General features: G+C 42.8%; 1 protein-coding gene across 1 annotated transcript in view; it reads left to right on the forward strand.

Annotated features, from left to right (window-relative positions):
• ITGA4 (integrin subunit alpha 4) overlaps positions 1–24,424 on the forward strand; it is a 213,932-nt gene that overhangs the window by 70,741 nt on the left and 118,767 nt on the right. The window contains exons 6-9 of the mRNA XM_088476418.1: positions 763–892; positions 9,854–9,939; positions 11,879–11,941; positions 15,382–15,519. Of these exons, the coding sequence (XP_088332544.1) occupies positions 763–892; positions 9,854–9,939; positions 11,879–11,941; positions 15,382–15,519 (417 nt within the window). The remainder of the gene's footprint in view (positions 1–762; positions 893–9,853; positions 9,940–11,878; positions 11,942–15,381; positions 15,520–24,424) is intronic.

The raw sequence follows: 24,424 nt of genomic DNA on the forward strand, positions 1-24,424 counted from the left end.
GTATTGCAAGGCCAAAGGCAAAGTGCAGATTCAATGACTAATTTGGTCACCTTATTTTTTGCAATGTAACAATGTTAATGAACATTAAATAAGTAGAAGAAGGTAACATTAAATGCAGCTTAAGGGACTGATTCAGAGATGGACGCAGAAGTGCAAAGCAGCAGCGGCTATCGGCAGTTTGCGACTTTATACAAATGCTGCTACAAACTTCTTCCCTTGTTTACATCCCTGAGGCCGAATGTACGAGGACAGAGACGCCCACTTTCAGCGTCTGTACACGCATTAATATAGATTGGAGCGTCCTAAGATGCCACCATCGGTTCCACCATCGAAACTTGCGCCAGCCCTATGGCAGGTTACACTCTGTGCAACACATGTGCCATATATGTTTTTAGGAATATTTGCGCACACACACTTGCAAAATAAATCTCGGCTACGTGAACATCGGTATTGCGTGCAGCACTGAATCAAGCCCTTAAGGGTATATTCACTAAAGTGCAGGTTTATAGAAGTGGAGATGTTGCCCATAGCAACCAGTCAGATTATAGCTATTATCTTCTAGAACGTGCTAGATAAATGATAAGTAGAATCTGATTGGTTGCTATGGGCAACATCTCCACTTCTGAAAACCTGCACTTTAGTAAATATACCCCTTAATGTGTTTTACTTAAAACAAGAAAGGTACATCTCTGTATCTTTTCACAGTTTTGGTTGTTTTACCACCAATATTAAAATAGAAAATGTATTGTTTGCTTTTTGCAGGATTTAATCGTTATGGGGGCACCTGGATCATACTATTGGACCGGCTCTATTTTTGTGTATAATACCTCCAGCAACAAGATCTACTCCTACACCAATAAGAACAACACCGTGAAATATGGGAGTTATTTAGGTAAAGGTCCTTACTGATACATTATCACACTGGGACATACATTGCAATTCCAGGGCGCTTCGGGCCTGATTCAGCAAGGATCGCTCATGTGATCGCGGCTGTAATCGTACACACAGGTCTGCTGTGAAAGTATGTTAATGGATGCAATCGCAAAGCACTCGCATGGACAACATGCAGACGCACATTTCCCCTCTCTCACATCCGTAATACCTTGCAAACCTCCTCAAAGAGCGGAAACATCGAGTACCATCACCCCCTCACGCAGAATTACAGCAGCCCTGACCTTACCTCTAAATTGCCAACCTCGTTGCACGCAGTGAGTACACAAGCTGCTATGCATCACAGAGGCTAAATTATGCACGCCCATGCAATGACATTCAAACGGACAGACATGCATGCGTTTCCCTGACGACCCCCTGTTACCACCCCCAAATGCTCACTGCCTGTCAGTCATTCTGCGATGGCTCTGCGTGGTCTCCGAGATCGCAGTGGTGTCTTCGCTCATGCGCACTGCGATGCATAACCATGCGTAGTACGCAACAATCGTCCATCTGCATACGCTTTAGCATAAGCGATCCTTGCTGAATCAGGCCCTTTGTCTACAGCAGATGCTGTGTATGTGACCCGTCAGATGAAACTCTCATTTATAGCTGGGATGCAGGTGGTGAATGGATCTCTGTTCTCATCAGTGCTAATTGCTATACTGCAAACTTACAGGAAACTTTAGTTTCAACATAAATGAAAAATTTTTGATTGTATTTTTATTTTTACCTACAATTTAAGATCACATTTCAACTAGCGCATAACAAATTGGAAATGACTTGACCAGGAATTCCCATATTACAAATGTCAATTCTTTTCTGGAAACTGTAGTGATCCTCTTGAAGAGGAGAGTCATCATTTCAACATCATTTATACAATGGTGATTTACTATTCCTCAGAGTGCATATAGTAAGTGAGATTAACCATAATCATCTTAAATAACTAGTGCATTCATCATTCAGAGCAAAACTATTAAGATTGATTTTGGTCTATTATATTGATAATTCTATTTATGGACTTATAAGTTCTTATTGTGTTTAGGCAAACGATCAAGGCCCTGATTCAGACCCACTCGCGAGCGGCTGTCCGCTCGCAAGTGGGTCGATGGTCTGCACTGCGCATGCGCATGACGGAGGGAGCTCCGTCGTGCGCATGCGCGAGACGCGACGAGCGAAGGACTTTCCTTCGCTCGTAGTGTCTGATCAAAGGGGGCGTGCTGTCGATGTTGATTGACAGCACGCCCCCTTTGGTGGGCGTGCCGGGGGCGTGCCTGCCAGACGGAGGCGTTCCCAAGGGAACGCCTACCGTCAGAAGCCGGCCCCACTGACATCACTAGTGATGTCAGTGGGAGTGATTTTGGCTCTGATAGAGCCAAAATCACTCCTGGCCTTGCGGTTGAGAAACTCAACCGCAGGCTTCTGCTCGCAGTGGCGATGGTCGCGATGGTCAAGACCATCGCGCCCATCATCCTGCACACTCGTATATGCTGTGGGTGGTGACCCACAGCTATACGAGCGTCCAGGAGGACGCTCCATATTTATGGAGGTGGGCCCTGATTCAGAGCGAGCGCTCTGGTCAGAGCGTCTGGCTCTGAATCAGGGCCCAAGTCTCCTATTTCCTGAGCCCGAGGTTCCCTGATTCAGCCTGCACGCAGTCAGCTTTGCAATTGCGATCCTTGCACTAACGCAAATGCAGCCGGAGGTCGCAGGCTGGGATCACCATCGTGACCATCGGTGGTTGAAGATCGTGCTAGTTTTTTGGTGCCGGGCAGCCGGACAACTGAGTAAACCTCAACTTACTCAGGCTGTTTGGCTTGCGAACCCAGAAGACTGCGTACGTCCACGCAGTCTCTGGCCTGGCCACTCCCGGAAAACGGCATTCAAGTGCTGGCGTGTATTTGAGCAGGACCCTTTCTTCACACTCGCGGAATGGGTCCTGCGCACGCGCTGATTCCCGATAATCGGGAATCTACATTCAGCAGCGCACGCAAGCCCTCAGTCCTCAAGGCACACTAACGGTCCAGGTTTTAAGGATAACCATGCTGGTGCACAGGTGACTTAATTAGTACCTCAGTCTTTTGGTTTAAACATCTGTGCTCAACCATGGAAATCCTTAAAACTTGGACCGTTAGAGTGACTTAAGGACTTGGTTTGGTAACCTCTGTCCTGACCAATAAACTATAGCCAACGTTCTGCTGCCCTGCATTAGCCAGACCCACGTAACCACACAATCAAAAATAGCTTTGGAACAGTAAAGTTAATTTTTACTTTAGTTGTTTCAGGGGGAGTGTATAGAGATAAAGAGAAACAGTGATTTGTCCAATCAGTGGCTTTGAGCAGGTAAAGTATTGCACTAGGGGCCTGATTCAGAGCCGCTCGTAAGCGGCCGCTCGTTCGTTCCGAGCGATGTTTGCCCAACTGCGCATGCATACGGATCGTAATACGCAAGCGCGAACCAGTCAGTGCGGCCGAAAATCGTTTGTTCGTTAAATAGCGAATGCCTGCTAATATGAGTGACAGGAGGAGGCGTATGTGGGTGGTAACAGGGGAAGGTTCTTGAAAACGGGGAGTGATCAGAACGCAGGCGTGCTTAAAGGTCAAAACGGGCGTTTTATGGGTGTGCATAATTAATACAGCAGCGTCATTGACCACGTCACTGGGTTATTTTATAGTCAGAACTGCTCACAAATTTGTGGTAGCAAAAACCAACCACAAGAATAGCGAGCAGTTCATACGCTGGTCGATGTACTCGATTAATCTGATAAATAGCGGACATGACGTATGGTTCATTTTAATGAAACAGGTATTTGAAATGAACATTTTTTTAGTAATTTGCTTTTGTCCCAGATAGCTGGAATGTGAAAATATTTTGTTACTGTAAGATACCACAGAGGGTTACAGTTGTTCTATGGACGGGGTAAGGTCTGTGCTCCGGGTTGGTGTTACTGGTAAAGGCACAACACTTGGCCCTCTATGCTGTAAAAAAAGACAGGAAATTAGTTTTATTGTCAGCAACTGATTTCTACACAGGTCACATCAAGCATCTTATCATAATCTCATATAGGAAACTGCTACTTTTTTAATTTGCATCTAAAGTTCAGAGATTTTCCAGAACAAGATGTTCTCATAAACTTCATAAACTCTGCCCCAGTTACTGAATGCACTGAGACTACAAATACTTTATGGTTATTGGTACAGTAGGTGGGCAACACATTTATCCATTCACAATTTTTATTCTTTGTTCTACTGACCCAGAAAAGGCAGAGGTTACCATTAAGGTTTCCAATGTTTGCTCGGGGAGAATGTTCCTTCCAACAATCAGATGACCCTAGGTCACCATTCTCCTGCAAAGTTCATTTTGGCGATGTGGTTGTTTCAGCAAAAGATATCCAACCTATGTCTGTAACGGCTTCCTCTACAATTACATGACACTTCTCTACTAAGCTAATTATGAAAAAGCAGCAGCTTCCCTGCGCGATTTCTAAGATGAATTTATGTATCGAGCACCGTTCCTTAATCACTTAACTGGAACAATTTTTTTTTTTGCAAAAACAGTTCAAAAGTTGTCGTTTTGTTATGATTGAATTGGGTCAAGAACATCTATTTAGAACTTATCTAACACGATCTTATTAAAAAAAAAATTAAATTTGAAATGCATAACATTAACATCGATTTTTATTATATCGGTCATCATATAACAGGCTATCGATGTTTTTAACATCATTACCATTGCAACTTTGAATTTCCCTGCCAGGTACACACTGGGGGGCTGTGGGGTGGTTAATTTACATTTCCACAGAGGCTACTCCTGGTGGGGGGCCCTCCGCTCATCTGTCAGTTTTGTAGAACCGCATCTCTGATCATCATTAGCCACTTAAGTCAACATTTTCTCATGTGCTGTGCTGATGAATGGGCCTGATTCAGACCCGCTCATGAGCGCACAGTGCTCGCAAGCAGGTCGATGGTCCCCCACTGCGCAGGCGCACGCCGGAGCCGGCTCGGGCGTGCGCGAGACCGGCCAGCGACGGGCGCTCCGTCGCTACGGGTCTCGCACCAAATTGGGGCAGCTGTCGATGGTGATTGACAGCATGCCCCATTTTGGAGGCGGGCAGGGGGGATGGCTGGGCAAACTGAGGCTTTCCTGCAATAACGCCTGCCGTTTGTGGGCGGCCCTACTGACATCACTCGTGATGTCAGTAGGTGGACTTCCTGCTCTATTAGAGCAGGAAGTCCACTGGGGCTTGAGGCCACGAGACCCTACCACCATCACCTGGCCGCTCGCATAAGCTGTGGGTGGTCACCCACAGCTATGCGAGCGGCCAGGAGGCCGTCTTTAAAAAAAAAAAAAGGGATGCCCTGATTCAGAGCGAGCACTCTCAAAGAGCGTCCGGCACTGAATCAGGCCCATAGTCCCTAGTGCCCCTGACTGTTACATTGAGACATTAGGTGGAACTTACAGCAAGTGCCGAAAGCTACAGAGGTCGTCTGTTTTACTAGTTCTCACTCAAGGCAAATTTCTATGTACTGTGTGACATATTGTCAGTAAATCAGACAAGATATTCAGACATATTCTCGGCAGAGATGAGCGGTTCGGTTTTTCTGAAAACCAAGCACAATTGAACTTTGCGGGTTCCGAGTCAAACAGAGCCCCGGCTCAGGTCTACCCGTAAATTCTAATCCCGGATCTAAAAACGAAATGTCTGGTTTTGGATTGCATGTAAACTGCCCCAAATGACAAGATTTTAGCTTTTTTTTTTTTTTTAATTTTAAAGAAATCCCAAACCAAAACACTTGAGGGTAGTTTTGCTGAAAACCGAGCACACCCGAACTTTGGTGGTCCGAGTCAAACAGAGCCCCGGCACAGGTCTACCCGTAAATTCTAATCCCGGATCTAAAAACCAAATGTCTGGTTTTGGATTACATGTAAACAGCCCCAAATGACAGGATTTTAGCTTTTGTTTTTTTAATTTTAAAGAAATCCCAAACCAAAACACTTGAGGGTAGTTTTGCTAAAACCAAAACCATAACATTTGAGGGTGGTTTTTCAAAATCAAAACCAAAATACGGTGGTCCGGGCACATCTCTAATTCTCGGTCCATTGGTCACTTTGGGCTCGTTTCAGAGGTGACCAACAATCTTCCAAATAGGGGTGCCTACTGGCTGCGTTGCTAACCCGTCTCGGTGCGGCTTTAGATACCTCATCGCTGCACCATTAGTCGCACCATTGAAGTTCGCACCGTCCCGAAGGCAGGTGCAATTTCTTTGTTTGCACCTGGCGTCCTGTATCTGCGCTACTGCTGCAAAGACAGCAACACACCAAAACCTGCCTAACCCCCAACCCTATTACCTCGCAGGAATGGGCACTGATATCCAGGACTATGGCGTCCAAATTCGCTCTGCGTCTCCCTGCGGTAACCATCGGGACGCATACGCAGCGCAAATTGGACGCATGCGCAGATACAAAACGTCGGCTCAGATGCTTTATGTGTTACCGGGTCATATCACTACAGGCACATGTGTGTGGTGCACACACATCTAATATTGTCCTTGTACCACATCAATCAGCAAATACTGGCAGCCTCAGCATGATACAGTAATATGAGTGCGAACATTGAAAGCATAAGAATTTCTCATGCGTTTCACTGTGTGTACTGTGCATATGGGAGACAGGAAGATCCATTGTACCTCACCCAAGTAGCTTTTGCATGTTTTGCTGAACAAAGGATGTGGTTTTCTACATGAATATTTTATCTGCTATAACGCGTTGGTAAACTGCATTGTCTGTCTTTATTTTATTGTCTTTGTTTCCCTATATAAAAAACTAGAATCAGACTGTCATTATATAAAAGCCACATTTTTCTGTAACTTGTTCCCCAAAAATCTTAGCTGGTCTGCGGAGGTTTATCAGATGCACTGACCCCAGGCACTATTCACATTCACTTTAAATATGTTTTCAAAACATAATATACTGTACATATATTACACACATACACATACACTGTACATATACACCAGGTTTGCTTACCCTCCCGATTTGGCTGAGAACCTCCCGGGGGCCACCGACCCATCCGGCCGTAGTATTGATAGAAACCCCCACAGCGAAGGGGGGGGGCTGGGATGCGATTTGTGCTGGAACGCGTCATCGTGGCCCCACCCCCTGCCTCACAATGCCGTTAATTTCAGCATTGTGAAGAGGGGGTGGGACCATGACAGCGTGGTCATTCCCCCTGCCCCGCCACCATAACGTTATCACCACCTGGCCATGCACCTCGCTGTATGCAGATATTCGGCTCCCTCCTGGAAGGAGGGAACTGAATGTCGGCAAGTGTGACACACACATACACTGTACATATACACACACACACATATATACACTGTACATATACACACACATACACTGTACATATATACACACACATACACTGTACATATACACACACACATATACACTGTACATATACATACACACACACATATACACTGTACATATAAACACACATACACTGTACATATATACACACATACACTGTACATATACACACATATACACTGTACATATATACACACATACACTGTACATATACACACATATATACTGTACATATATACACACATACACTGTACATATACACACACATACACTGTACATATATACACACATACACTGTACATATACACACACACATATACACTGTACATATACACACACATACACTGTACATATACACACACATATACACTGTACATATACACACACATACACTGTACATATATACACACATACACTGTACATATATACACACATACACTGTACATATATACACATATACACTGTACATATATACACACATACACTGTACATATACACACACACATATACACTGTACATATACACACATATACACTGTACATATATACACACATACACTGTACATATACACACACACATATACACTGTACATATACACACATACACTGTACATATATACACACATACACTGTACATATACACACAGACATACACTGTACATATAAACACACATACACTGTACATATATACACACATACACTGTACATATATACACACATACACTGTACATATACACACACACATATACACTGTACATATACACACATATACACTGTACATATATACACACATACACTGTACATATACACACACATATACACTGTACATATACACACACATACACTGTACATATATACACACATACACTGTACATATATACACATATACACTGTACATATATACACACATACACTGTACATATACACACATATACACTGTACATATATACACACATACACTGTACATATACACACACATACACTGTACATATATACACACATACACTGTACATATACACACACACATACACTGTACATATACACACACACATATACACTGTACATATACATACACACACACATATACACTGTACATATAAACACACATACACTGTACATATATACACACATACACTGTACATATACACACATATACACTGTACATATATACACACATACACTGTACATATACACACATATATACTGTACATATATACACACATACACTTTACATATACACACACATACACTGTACATATATACACACATACACTGTACATATACACACACACATATACACTGTACATATACACTGTACATATATACACACATACACTGTACATATACACACATATACACTGTACATATATACACACATACACTGTACATATATACACACATACACTGTACATATATACACATATACACTGTACATATATACACACATACACTGTACATATACACTGTACATATACACACATATACACTGTACATATATACACACATACACTGTACATATACACACACACATATACACTGTACATATACACACATACACTGTACATATATACACACATACACTGTACATATACACACACACATATACACTGTACATATAAACACACATACACTGTACATATATACACACATACACTGTACATATATACACACATACACTGTACATATATACACACATACACTGTACATATACACACACACATATACACTGTACATATACACACATATACACTACATATATACACACATACACTGTACATATACACACACACATATACACTGTACATATACACACACATACACTGTACATATATACACACATACACTGTACATATATACACACATACACTGTACATATATACACATATACACTGTACATATATACACACATACACTGTACATATACACACATATACACTGTACATATATACACACATACACTGTACATATACACACACATACACTGTACATATATACACACATACACTGTACATATACACACACACATACACTGTACATATACACACACACATATACACTGTACATATAAACACACATACACTGTACATATATACACACATACACTGTACATATACACACATACACTGTACATATACACACACATATACACTGTACATATACACACACATACACTGTACATATATACACACATACACTGTACATATACACACACATACACTGTACATATACACACACATACACTGTGCATATATACACACATACACTGTACATATACACACACACATATACACTGTACATATACACACACATATACACTGTACATATACACACATATACACTGTACATACACACACACATATACACGGTATATATACACACATACACTGTACATATACACACACACATATACACTGTACACATACACACATACACTGTACATACACTGTACATATACACACACATATACATTGATCTGATATGTTTAATGGCCATTTTATTTACATCTGTCTCTTATCAACACTAACTCCAGAGTTTCCGGTTTGATTTGCAGGTTACTCAGTTGGGGCAGGGCATTTTCAGACAGAGAAGAGCAATGATATCATAGGAGGGGCCCCACAGCAAGACCAGATTGGAAAGGTAAGGAGACTTCTATTGTTTAAGATATTATACCTCCCACCTCTACGTCCCTTCCAGGAATTCCCATGGAGTGTAATGATAAAAAGTAGGCAAGTATGTATAAAGGGCTGTAGTGTAATACCGATAACAATATGCTTTAACAATGTTAAAATTGCTACAGTGTAATCCAAATATAAAAGGATAGGCTAAGAGCATGCTACCCGAATTTCTGGCTGCCCCCTCCGGGAGGGAGCAGCCAGGTTGACATAGCATGGGGGCGCGGCCGGCATAAGGGAGCACGGCCGGACATATTACCCGGCATTTGTGGGTGGAGCAGGGGGCGTGGTCACGCAATCGCATCATTTTGGCCCTGCCCCCGCTACACAATGCTGAGATTACCGGCATTGTGAAGCAGGGGGCGGGGTCATGATGACGCGATTTAGCGTGAGTTGCGTCATCAGCCTCCCCTACTGCGGGGGTTTCTGTAGTAACTGTAGGGGGGTCCGAAAGGGTCGGCAGCCACCAGGAGGATTGCCTGCCTTTCTGGGGGGGCCAGAAGCGGCACCCAATTTTTGGGAGGATAGGCAATAGATGCCACTTTTTATATATATGTTTAGTTTTAAATGTTTATAGTCATACATGTTAAAAGTGCCGTCATTTGCATATTTTGTATATCTGTGTACTTGGCCTCAGTGTACAGTGGGCCTGATTTAGAGGTGGGCGCTATTGCGGATGCGACTTTTGGCAGAGTTGCAGCAGCGGTAATATGCAAATGCTAGTTTCAGCCATTCCCTTATGTACTAACGTGCGCTGCACTGTGTAATCCATAAGACGCCCAATGTCACTACCCATAGACGTTACAACTCTGCCGGTGATTCCATACACTCCACCATCAGTGCATCATTATGAGCACCACCTACCCTAGCACCAGCCTATGGTAGGTGCAGTGTATCCTTCTGACATTTGTCTGCACATGACCCCCATAGCTGCGACTCTGCGCCTCAGTTCACAGCCGCTTTCACCAACATGACCACAGCTCACCCATAGCACGCCCATTAGACAGCCTTTCATGCGGACATGCCAAGCCACCTCCCAATCACCGCCAAGGAACCCCCATGGTAATGCCTCGCCGTTCCTAATGCCAGCACTCCTGTATGCAACAGGGTACACTCTGTGGAATGTATGCGCCATAGGGGATCTCCGAATATTTTGCGCATGTGTAGCAGCCAAAAATGACTCATCTGCGCTATTATTGACATTGCATCCACCTCTGAATCACGCCATATAATAATGTCTATACATATAATAATGTCTCCACATAGTATAAGTAATAACAATAGAAATCAGGTATGCTTTTTCATACAGTCTCTTACAGAGGAGGATATTATTTCAATGTTCCATTATGCCGCATATGACAGACCCCTTTTGACCCCGTATATGACAGACCCCTTAAGACCACCAATAAAACATAGCTTGTTTTAGCACAGTACAATATACAACTAGCAGGTTTCAAAGTGGCTCAGCACTAGTCTAATTCAGAAACCACTGGTTGTGGCTAAAAGATAAATTGTACCCACAGTCTAAGGGCATTAGGTCAAACCACTGTGCGATCAGGAGTCACCCGATAACAGTTACACATCTCAGTTCAAGGTGAAATATGGTTACACACTAGGTGATTTCCCAACACTTCAAACTGAAACCGAACTGACGTTATATTCCATAATACAGTACAGAATAAAGTATTGCAAAAAGGTGAACTGTTTCAGTATATATACACATGCAGGCACGAACGCACACGCACTTACATACACACATGACTGCTATCTTCAAGCATGGTTTATCTGTTGTGAAACGGGAAACGGCATAGCATTTTTAATGCTAGTTTATATCTGATAAACTGACAGATCAGAGGACAAACAAGAAAGCTATCATTATTATATTTATGCTTCATTTATGTCAGGCCTACATCTTCGCACTGGATGGAAAACAGCTGGTTATTGTGTTTGAAGCAGAAGGTAAAACGGTATGTACTGTAGAAACGGATCTGTTTAATAGAGTGTATGTAGACATGTACAAATATCTATTTTGGCAATTTTTATTTTGCTTTGCATTCACAATGGGGCTGATTCACTACCGTACGCAACTGCGTATGCAATTGTGATTATGAACGCAGTTCAACTGCGATAATATGCTAACACATTGCGATCGCTATCCCGTCACAGCACTGCACAAGGACACCCACTTTACTCAGTACACATCCGTAATGTTTAGCAAGACTGCGAAACCATTGGTACAATCGAGTACCATCGCAGCCTCACACACACTTGCACAAGCTCTGACCTTACTCAGAAATTGCTAACAACCACACATGCTATCAGGCCTCAGGCTGCGTACAGCATCACAGTGGCTAATTTATGCACGCCCCTGCAACGGATGGCGAACACACTGGGACGCTTGCGTTTCGCAGACCCCCGTCACCACAAATGGCACTTCTTGTCAATCACTCTACGATGGGTCTGCAGTCCCCTTCGCAGTGGCCGTTTTACGCATGTGCGCTGAAATGCGTACGCATGTGCATTGCGAAATAATCGGCAGATTGCGTGCGTAATCGCAGTTACATATGTTAGTGAACCAGGCCTAGAATCCACAAACAAAATCTACTGTTGTGTTTGTTTGTTTGTTTGTTTCCATTCACCCAGACTCCAACGTTTTAGGCCCAGTAAATTGTTTTCACTGGCAGTTTTAGAAACAGAATGACGGCTTGTTCGTTTTCACTAACAATGTACAAAGTACCAGCCTTCTTCAAGGCACAAAGACAATCGGGGAATAGAAATGAGTTTGCTACATTACACATTTGCCAAATCCCTTGTGTTCTGTTCATCGGGTTATCTGATATGGGTGGAAGGTGTGCTGTGCACTAGGGGTGGCCATCAACAATCGATGGACAATAGCCATTGATGGTTTGCCACCTACAGTATGTTCAAGGTTTTGCCATCGATGGCCGAGATCCGATGGTCCTGCTGTGCTCCGCCCCCCTCCCTGATTGGCCTGCCGCCTGTCTTTCCCCAAAAGCAGGGATGTCCATCAGTGGATGCAAAACATCAATGGTTCAACATCAATAGTTTATTGCCATCGAGGTTAACCACCTATGCCACCATCGATGGTTAATATACCTATGGCCATCTCTACTGAACACACAAACTTTATTTTCTGAAGAAATCACCGGAAATACAGAAATGTGCAGGAGATAGTAATGACTCTGGCACTGTAAGCATGCACCGGCCCTATTTTTCCAGGGGGAGGCCTACTCAAAAACTTGCACAATGTTGCACAATTGTATAGCTGCCACTGGTCTTGCTTGTGATGTGTAACTTAAAGGGTTTTCCAAGTTATTTAGGAAATTTGCTAAATCCCCCTTCTTCCTGATACCAGTCCTTATGTGGTGGTCCCTACAATTGGCTGTACTTGGCAGGGTCCAGTCACTCACATACAGCCAGGACCGATGCACACTCAGTACCACTCTAGCTCTCGCTGTACAGTATGTGGACATGTACAAATGTTCTGCAACAAGGAAAATCCAAAACATATTGAGAGACATTACATTAGTTCTCTTCTTTTCTGCTAAGGAAATAGCCGAGGCATATCTATAATGGGTGCAGGGTGTGCAGACCAGGGCAGATGGTAATGTGGGAGGGCCCACTGCTTGGAGGAGAGGGGCCCACTGCACTCGAGCACCGTCAGGCATAAGTATGCCCCTGAGCCAAGCTGCACCAAAAGTTAATCAACAGAGGGCCTGATTCAGACCCGCTCGCGAGCGTACAGCGCTCGCAAGCGGGTCGATGGTCCCCCACTGTGCATGCGCAAGCCGGAGCCGGCTCTGGCGTGCGCATGCGCGAGACCTGGCCAGCGACGGGCACTCCGCCACTACGGGTCTCGCACCAAAACAGGGCGGCTGTCGATTATGATTGACAGCTCGCCCCGTTTTGGAGGCGGGCAGGGGGGGTGGCTGGCCAAACGGAAGCGTTCCCGAAGGAACGCCTGCCGTTTGGGGGCGGCCTCAGTAGTGAGCTTCCGGCTCTATTAGAGCCGGAAGCTCTTGGCCTTGCGATGGACGAGACCCTACCACATGAGTCTCGTCGCAAGCCCGACCATCGCGACCATCACCTGGCAGCTCGCAAAAGCTGTGGGTGGTCACCCACAGCTTAGCGAGCGGCCAGGAGGCCGACACCCAAAAAAAATTATGCCGCCCTGATTCAGAGCAAGCGCTCTGAAAGAGCGTCCGGCTCTGAATCAGGCCCAGAGTTCCTATCTGTAAGTAAGCACTGTGCCCCTGGGAAATACACCATATGGTTAGGATGGAGTACTAACATTACGAAGAGGAGTATTTAGTATAATTGTTAAAGTGGAAACCATCCTTTAGTATTGTCAGTACAAAGTCATATTTTAATCATTTAAAATAATTTTTCTGGTTGGATGAAAATGTAAATTTTTTTTTTATTGGTAATCGGCAAACTTATTAACTTTTGGAACTGTTAGTAAATTGAATGGAAGTGACAGGAAAAATACATGGAGACATACACATAGATGTGAGGCCCAAATGTAACAGCCTGAATTGGCACGATTTTTGCAATATACCCCCTAAATTTAAAGCGACAATTGCCTTTTCCTTAAAACATATTGCCTCTTTAATTTAATGGCTTTATCGCCAACATTGTTGCCCGCAAATTGCAGGCTATTGCTTTTGGGATATGAAAAGCAAAGTTGGAAATGGCAGTATAGTAATCAATTTACTTTAGTGTTCTTGTGTATGGAGGGAATACATATATCTGTGATCAGGTTCTACGGTTTGTATTGAAAGTGAAAGTCCCGTAATCCTTTTAGAAAGGGATGTGTTTGTACAGTACTATACTGTTCTTGGACCAAGATTTTGTTTTCTTCACTTTAAAAAACTGTGAAATACGCTACTGTTTATTTCTATCAGAAATTGCTTTCATTCTTACAGGAAACAAATATATGTGTAATGGTGCATACACACGGGACGATCAGTCAGCGATAGCGATATCGCTGACTAATCATCCTGCACCTTCCCAGAGTGTTGGATATCGATCATACAGGACACCAGCAACCCACCAACGACGGCCAACGACCCACGATCAACGATCGCGGGTCCCTATAGTAACCTGGTCGATATCGACCAGGTTGGCCTGCATACACAAATGATGGACGATATCATTATCGTCCATATGTACTTGCGCATCGCAGGTCATTGGTGGTTTAGAAGGGACCAAAAAATGCACAATATGAACGTTAGCGATATGATCGATATCGTTATCGTTCATATCGTGCTTTTTAATCGTCTCATGTGTACGCACCTTTAGCTGTACATTTTCTTCTGTATCGCACATCCTATCATAGTATAATATACATTATAATGCGGTACGTCTCTTATCATCGTTTCTCTAGCTGGGCTCATACTATGGAGCTGCTGTATGTGCTGTGGATTTAAACTCGGATGGTTTATCAGATTTGCTGGTCGGAGCCCCGATGCAAAGCACAGTCCGGGAGGAAGGCAGAGTTTATGTCTACATGAACAATGGAGGAGTGAGTCATTTTATTTAAATGCTTCATCCAATTATTTTTTTATTTTCATTGTGCTTGTTATTTATTTTCTTCTGAATACTTTGTATGAGTTATTCGTCCACTCACTGGTCATCTCCAGATCAGACTACTGTAACCTCCTCCTATCTGACTCCCACCTCTCTCCACTTCAGTCTTTCCTCAATGCTGCTGCTCGGCTTATCTTTCTCTCCAAACGTTCTCCATCTGTCTCCCCTCTTCTACACCGGCTCCCCCTCTCTTTCAGAACCCGATTCAAGCTTCTCACACTCGCCTACAAAGCCCTCACCCAATTCCTTTCCCAGTTACATCTCTGACCCTATCTCCCTTCACACTCCCGTCCGCCCTCTTGCCTCCACTAATGAATTTCTTCCCACGACCACCTCCAAGATTTTGCACGTGCTGCTCCCTACCTCTGGAATTCTCCACCTCTCTACAAAACTTCAAACGAGCTTTCAAGACCACTTCTTCATCAAAGCCTTCTAGCTCTAATCCTAACACTCTGGGCCTGATTCAAAGGTGCTCACTATTTGCGAGCGCTCGCTCTGAATCAGGGCAGATTTTATTTTATTTATTTTAAAAATCCGCCTCCAGGCCACTCGCATAGCTGTGGGTGACCACCCACAGCTTTTGCGTGCGGCCTGGCACTGGTCGCGATTACCGAGACTATCGGGCTACCCCCCCTCACCGCCTACAAAACGGGGCGAGCTGTCGATCAACATCGACAGCCACCCCGTTTTGTAGCGAGCCCCGGAGCGAGTGACGTCTCACTTGCTCCGGGGCTCGTGCACGCGCATTGCACGCGCATCGACCAGCGCTCACAAGCGGGTCTGAATCAGGCCCTCTGTCCCATGCTCACTGTCTATCACATCTGTGTCACCCTTGTCTGTCTACCCCTACCCTTTAGAATGCATGCTCTCACGAGCAGGGCCCTCTTCTCCCTTGTGCTTTTCCTTCCCTTACTGTTACCTTCGGAACCTAACCCTTGACTTCTGCCACCATGCTACTTATTTGAGTGTTATGACCACTGTTTCAGCAATGTTATATACCATGTACATGCATTGTCATGTACTGTAAGTCACTGTTCTCTTGTTCTGCTCAATTGTTTATGTACTTTATAAGGCTCTGCGGAACCCTTGTTGCGCCATAGAAATAAAGGATAACAATAATAGTAGTGAGTGATTAGTTTATCATAGATTCCATGCTTATGATAAACATTGTAAACACACATTACAATGATTATTCCTAACAACAAAAAATTATTATTATTATTATTATTATTATTATTATTATTATTATTAACAATGAAAAGAAAAACATTGTGTGGCATTTATATACTGGGGAAATGTATGTTAAATGTATGTTTACAGCTGTTTTATTTCCTAACTTGGTGACCCTAGTACTTATGTCTATGCTGTTATTTTGTTACCTATTATTAAGAACAACAGAGGTTTCAAGGCAACTCATCTTCTGACACTAAATTCCTGTTTGTTACCATCTGAGCCTAGATCCACAGAACCCTTTCCCCTAGTTCATCCTGACAGCACGGTGCACTGTAAACTAATTGGCGTAACCTGCAGGTCTGCTGTGTGTGATGTTCCTGTTTGCCTTTATTCCATTTCTAATAGCTGGTAAATGAGAACATTATAGAGAATAGGAAACTAAAGCTTGATCATAATCTCAATGATGTCTGGTGTGAAGTATCTGAGAGAACTTTTACATAGAAAACACCTGAACCACAAATTGACTGCAGTAATCTGAGACCCCGGGTGTAAAGTCAGATTGCAGTCCTAGCACTTGAGAAAATAACTAAAGGCCCCCATACATCAGCAATCTGAAAACCACAATTGAACAATTTGAAGATTAATTGCGCGATCTTAGGATTTCCCAATCGAGCAATCTGCGCCCATACACTACAGATTTTTTTCAGTGATTTGCAGATCGATTGCAGCAAACACAGATCTGGCAATCTTGAAAGGCCCATCATTTTGCTAGAAACGGTCTGCAAATCTGCTGATCATGTCCATACACTAGCAATTTACAGTCCCAATCGATCTGTGAAATCCAACATGTTGGACAATCTGATTAAACAATTCCAATCACTTTTTGGTTGCAATATGCGATCTGTGAAGCCCATACATTGCAGATTTTTATACACAATCGATTGCAAATTGCACGATTGCTGCAATCCATCTCTGATGTATGGGGGCCTTTACACATAGCTTAGCTATCCTAATAATACTGTGATATTCACAGATCTATATGGTAATGTTTTGGAGCTTATGAAAGCTTAGGGTACAACAGGTTTTTATTCACAAGAGACAGCTCGTTTGTCAGCTCATTAGGAGTTACAGCAGATGTCAATACAATTTATGATACAGAAAAAAAATATATATATATATACAGTCAGGTGCATAAATATTGGGACATTGACAGAATTTTCACATTTTCACCTCTATTCACCACCACAATGGCTTTGAAATGAAACAAACAAGATGTGCTTTAACTGCAGACTTTCAGATTTAATTTGAGGGTAATTACATCCAAATCAGGTGAACGGTGTAGGAATTACAGCGGTTTCTATATGTGCCTCCCACTTTTGAAGGGGCCAAAAGTAATGGGACTAACAACTCAAAAGCTATTTCATGGACATGTGTGGGCTATTCCCTCATTATTTCATTATCAATTAAGCATGTAAAAGGTCTGGAGTTGATTCTAGATGTGACATTTGCATTTGGAATCAGTTGCACCTGACTGTATATATATATATATATATATATATATATATATATATATAATATATTTTCCATGAATAGTTTTTATTGAATTTTCGATCAAATATAGGGTACAGAAAAAAAAAGAGGATTAAGGGAAGGGAGGGGGAAGCAGTCGGGAAGTCGGACATAATCCCGACCGCCGACTTTCCGACTGTCTAATCCCGGCAAGGCATTAATGACAGGCGTCGAAATCCCAACGCCTGTCATTAGACCTATGCCAGGGGGCCCGTCACCCGGCTTACCGTTCGAAGGTAAGACGGGCTCCAGGCGCAGACAGCCGCAGGGGGGAAGGTTTAGGTTTAGGGTTCCAGGGGGGACTTAGGGTTAGGCACCCCCCCGGGAGGTTAGGTTTAGGCTAGGGGAAGGGGGGGGTTAGGTACCCCCGGGCGGAGGTTAAGGTTAGGCACCCCCCCTGGGAGACTTAGGTTTAGGCAGCGGGGAAGGGAGGGTTAGGTTTAGGCACTTAGAGGGGGGTTAGGGTTAGGCACTCGGGGGGAGGTTAGGCGGCCGGCGGTAAATCATACTGATTTCAAGGGAGGGGAGAAATAAGAAGGGGAATACATATGGGAATCCAAAATAACATATTAAGTATATTGTTTTAACCTATGGATGGTTATACCAGTGTCATCATGAAGTGATAATTTAGGATGACAATCCACTTTATGGGTTATTATCAGAAGCAGCATCTACCTCCCAAGAGTCCATGTGAAGTGATAGCATTAGGTGATAATGATATTTTAGCTCACACGTTCACAGGTGATCATCACTTCTCAGATCATTATATGACATGCGGTAATAAAAATAACCTGAATCGAGACAATTATTCAAAATGTCTATTAAACATTTCCTCCTCATGCTCACATAGCTGAGTATAGCTTCACGATCAGACACATTTTACCATTTAAAAGAAAGCTGATTACCACTGGGAGCGCATGATTCATTATTATATTGGTATTTGCAGGATAAAAATTATTTTCCAGTTGTTTGTATGTAACGGACAGTGGTTTCTTTTAGTAGCTTAAAATAAATAAAAGAAGTTTGTTTTGTTTTTTTGGGGGGGAAGGGGTTTAAAAAAAAAATTTACAAAAAGTTTTGGGGGCTTACTCTGAGTTGCACAGAAAGTGGCTGTATTTGCGGGCATAATCTGTAGGGTTAATGCGGGGGTTTGTGTGTCTGCAAGCAGGAAGAAAGCCGCGCCGCTTAATGATTTTACGCCAGCCCCCGCAGATGTCACCATTAGTATCAGCACTTGCACCAGTCCCCCCAGTCTAGGTACAAGAGATCCATTAGAGATGGACTTCCCTCTCTGTATGCAAGGAGCTTTTGGTATACGCCCACAGCAGTCCCAATGGATAGGGCTGTTCTGTGCCTTCGCTTCGTTGTTGCCTCTAAAGGCCCAATTTCCGGGAAAGACAGGTCCAGCTGACTTCTGTATGACTCAGAATAGGACAGACATACAAAAAAAATGTAAATTCATGCATGCGCTGTATGTTAAAATTCGCAGTTTTCGCCTGTGCACAGTGATCCATACTTCTGAGAATCAGCCCCAGCCTGTCTTACCAATCTGGCACACCTTGCCTAGACATGGTGGAGGCGTGCATTGTCAGAGCTGGAGCAATATTCATGACAATGACACTTATTCATAAATTTGGAATATTGCCTTAACCGTGCATTAGGCTCTGCTTCCTAGTGGACCGGCAGACTGCCTGCTTATGTTCTGGTTAAATTCACAATGGGGCTGTCTATACTGTGCCTAGGTGATGTGTGCATTCTGGCTTCAAATGTATTGTCAGCACCTGGCCAAGGTAACTCGCTGACCAGCTCATCGGTCACCACTACATATTCCCACCACTATTATTTTAAGTGTGCGGCCTTGGCAATATTCTTGGGGCCACTATGATTCTTGGTAAGTTTTATGAGCCAAAATACAGCCAGATTGTTATTCTTTAAATTGAACTTTTACATAACGCAGAGGAAAGAAAATAATGACATAATGATACCTTAGCAATTAATGAACACACAGGTGCTGACAGAAGGGCACAGACTGGCACATCCATATAACACTGTATATATATATATATATATATATATATATATGTATATATGTATATATATATATATATAGTATATACACACTAGCTGTTGCCTGCGATTAAATTGCTTCTGCCAACGATTTCTTTTTATTGGGGTGTTCTAGTTGTAGGGGCCCTGACCACGGGAGTGGCGCACGTGACCAGCAGCGCTATACAGACTGATGGCAGCAGCTCTTGAGACTACATAGCGTTATCTGAATGTATCAAATAAAATGCTAACTGAAGCCATAAATAATAACAATAACTTATTTATAAAGTAAATAAGATGATCTAGGGGTCTATTTACTAAGCTCCCAACTGCCATCTCACAGGCTATGTTTGAAAAATGACAGTTGGGAGCTGATTGGCTGGCACCTTATCACTTTTCACTCTGTCTCCTAACACTGCTTAGTAAATAGACCCCCAGATCATCATATTTAGCGCTCCTTTATAAATAAGTGTTTTTTAAATTATGTTGAAAAAAATGATATAAAAACCGCGCTGGTGTCCACAAGATGCAATGACTAGTAACTTGAAAATGAAAAGCCTTAATTTATTATAGCAATTGAGTTATGGTAAATAAATAGATAAGTAATAAAACTTCAATCTAACTCTTAAAACATTAATTGATACCCTTAGTTCAATTGTATACATAAGCAACACTAAAAAATATTAGCTAAACGGTTAATTTAAATTCAAAGTACAGTCCCAGTCCATGGAAATATCATATATTTTTGGAAATGTCAAGATTTTTTCCAGCTTGAAAAAAATCCACAGAAGTGGATGAAACACCTTGCTGTCCACATACAGGTGCTGTCCGACCATTGTAGCAGTGGACCGAACAAGAGGCTCTCCCCGTACCACCTGTAAGCCAATTAATCAAGCCGGGACTAATGCTTGAACTGCACTACAGTAACAACAAAAGGTAGCGGGTCCCGCAGCCACGAGTCTACCTCCAGAGGTTTGGGATTTCTTGCGGCTTATACAGCTGACATCTGTCAGCTTAGCACACTGAGGTCTGGGCTCGGTGAATGCTGAATACAGGAGTACCCTACCGTGCAGAGTGAGGGTTCAAAGGAACATCCCGCTATTAAGAGACCTTATGTAAAAAAAAGGGGGAACAGAGCAGGTAATACTACCACTAATTATCCATCTAAGGAAGAAACTGGTCCGAGTTTGTTACTAAAGACTTTTTTTATTACCAAAAGACAGGTCACCTTATTACATTGCAATATACAACTTGCCTACTGGGACACCATATTGGATATATATTTATCATCAACTTGGTCCACAAAAAGATATGACATTACCATGGACTGGGACTGTACTTTGAATTTAAATGAACTATATATTTTAATGTTGCTTACAGTATGTACACAATTGAACTAAAAGGGGTAAATTTACTAAGATGGGAGTTCTATTAAGAAGTGATGTTGCCAATAGCAACCAATCAGATTCCAGGTATTATCTTCTATAAGGTGCTAAATAAATGAGAATTAGAATCTGATTGGTTGTTATGGGCAACATCACTTCTTAATAGAACTCCCATCTTAGTAAATTTACCCCAAGGTATCAATTCATGTTTTAAAGTTAGATTGTAGTTTTATTATTTATCTATTTATTTATTTGCCATAACTCAATTGCTATAATAAATTAAGGCTTTTCATTTACAAGTTACTAGTCATTGCCTCTTGTGGACATAAGTGCGGTTTTTATATCTTTTTTTTCTGCTTGTTGTGGGGTTTGCAATACCAGGCTAAACTGTGGCAGGTATCCCTTGGTTTTGGGTGTATTTCAGGCGCTGATTTTGAGTATAAGTTTATTAAATTAGGTAACAACACACAAAGTAAATATACTTAATGCACATTATATCATAAAAATATAAAATATAGTTTAAAAACTCCAGCTGTATTATCTTATCCAAAGTAATGATCGCATGAGATTAGTTTGGGATTCACCTCTGCAGTGGGTGTCCCAAATTATGAATAATGAAAGCACCCGTGAAAATAAGGAGACCCATTTTGGAAATGTTATATTAATGTTCTGACAAGAAAAACAATAATTTCCCACCGGGATGATTCTCAGGATATATTGTACTTCGTCCTTGTTGTACCCTATTATTAGAAAGTCCAAGCTTAAAGGAGCCAGTGTAATAAGCTGATACTCTTTTATAATGCCTATTCCTGCACACTATTGCACTGTTATGGCAAGATACAGTACTTACGAATTTGAAGCGTTAAGTCCGGATCCGCGTTAAGTTTCCGCCGATGACGTCATTATCGCCTGTTTTGGTTTTACCCCGTATTCAATTTGAAAGACTTTCCGCCTAGGTGGAAAGTCAATGCAGTCTAATAGGCGGTAAGTATCGCCTATATAGCAGGCGGACAAAGTGCAGATTTGGGGTTTTGGGGTGCAACGTTGCGGGAACCCCCATGCAGCCTTCAGACAGTCCCCCAAAGGTAATCTGTGTAAAAAAAAAAAAAAAAACTTAAGGACACCCCAAAAATTTACTTTGAAAAAGGGGGTGAAAAAAAATGTTGGGGTACAAACTTAATAACTAGCGAACTTGACTCTGGGGGGGTCCCCAAGTATGCCACAAGTGTTTTTTTGATTGCAGGTTTTTGCGGCAGGTGGATTTTTCACGATTTTTTCAACTTCACTTTTTCAACTTTATATATGCTGACCCCCATTTTCAAGTACCCCAAATTTGCTGGGATAAGTTATTTTATGGAAAAAATACTCCTAAATACTATACTGTATCAGGTATAGAAAAATGCTATTTAGCAGCTATTGAGCCCATTTGAAAACACCAAATACCTTCAGCAAGCCAAATCGGGGGGTACCATAGTGAACCCCCATGTCAGAGCATCATTTGGGGGGTGTCAGGCTGATTTCCCCAAAACTGACAGTACTTTCCACTTGTTAAAGTATCACTGGGACCCGTTTACGCGTACTTTCAAGTTGAATACCTGGTAAAGCGTGCACGCGCGCGATACTTTTCCACCTCCAAAACAGGCGACGTTGGCGTTAAGTCCGGACCGTGTTAACTTAACGCAGCTCGACTCAAATTGAATACGGCTCATAATTGCAGTTTGTCAGAGGGAATGGCAGCAGCGCCTTTACCCACCACTCACACCAATGTCACTGTGTGCCCAGTGCACAGATTTCTATGTAGCCTATCCTATATAAGTGAATGTGGGTCCAAATCCCCTCTCCCCCCACCCCTAACCGGTCAAACACATGGTGCCACATCTATCTCTTGCATTGATGATGTCAATAAATGTTGTCTTTATTATTGCTTAGCTCTAACTTGACAGATCGAGATTACGCAAAGTGCTGGTTATTTCTAGGAGTTTCCACTAAAAATTATGCAGTTTTCATGAAATCCTGTTTAGTAATTTTTGCACCAACTTGTAACAAACAGACAGGCACAATGTTCTTATTAAATTAGTATAGATTATCTACATGTAGGAGAGGGGATGTAGTCACCATCCCAGCGTGCGGGATGGCGACAGTCTAAATACCGGCGCCGGAATCCCGACAGCGGGATCCCGGCTACAGAATCCTGACTGTCGGCATCCCGAAGGTATGTATCAAGGGTTAGGGGAGGGCTAGGTTAGGGTTAGGCACTAGGGGGAGGGCAGGGGGTTAGGCACTAAGGGGGGAGGGATAGGTTTAGGGTACAGGGACGGGGAGGTTAGGTTAGGCACTAGGGAGGAGAGGTTAGGTTCAGGCACTGGGGAGGTAGAGTTAGGGGAGGGGTATAGGATAGTGTTAGGAGTACTTACCTATGGTTGTCGGTATTCTGACCAGCACCATCCCGACCACCAGGAACCCATACCCAACCAGTAAGAGAGACGGCACTCAGCGGTCTTTGCATAATAAAGTTTACGAACAGCCCAGGGGGCCTATTCATCAACACTAAAATAACATTTAATTATGTATTTTCGGAATTTGATGGCATTACTATCCGCCACTGTGAGGTGGCATATAGTAGGTGACACTTACCTGTGTCAGCATGGGAAGGTCCTCCTCCGCTCC

This window comes from Taudactylus pleione, unplaced genomic scaffold (genome assembly GCF_031769625.1).
Source record: "Taudactylus pleione unplaced genomic scaffold, aTauple2 ptg000188l, whole genome shotgun sequence".
In the NCBI taxonomy this organism is placed as follows: domain Eukaryota; kingdom Metazoa; phylum Chordata; class Amphibia; order Anura; family Myobatrachidae; genus Taudactylus; species Taudactylus pleione.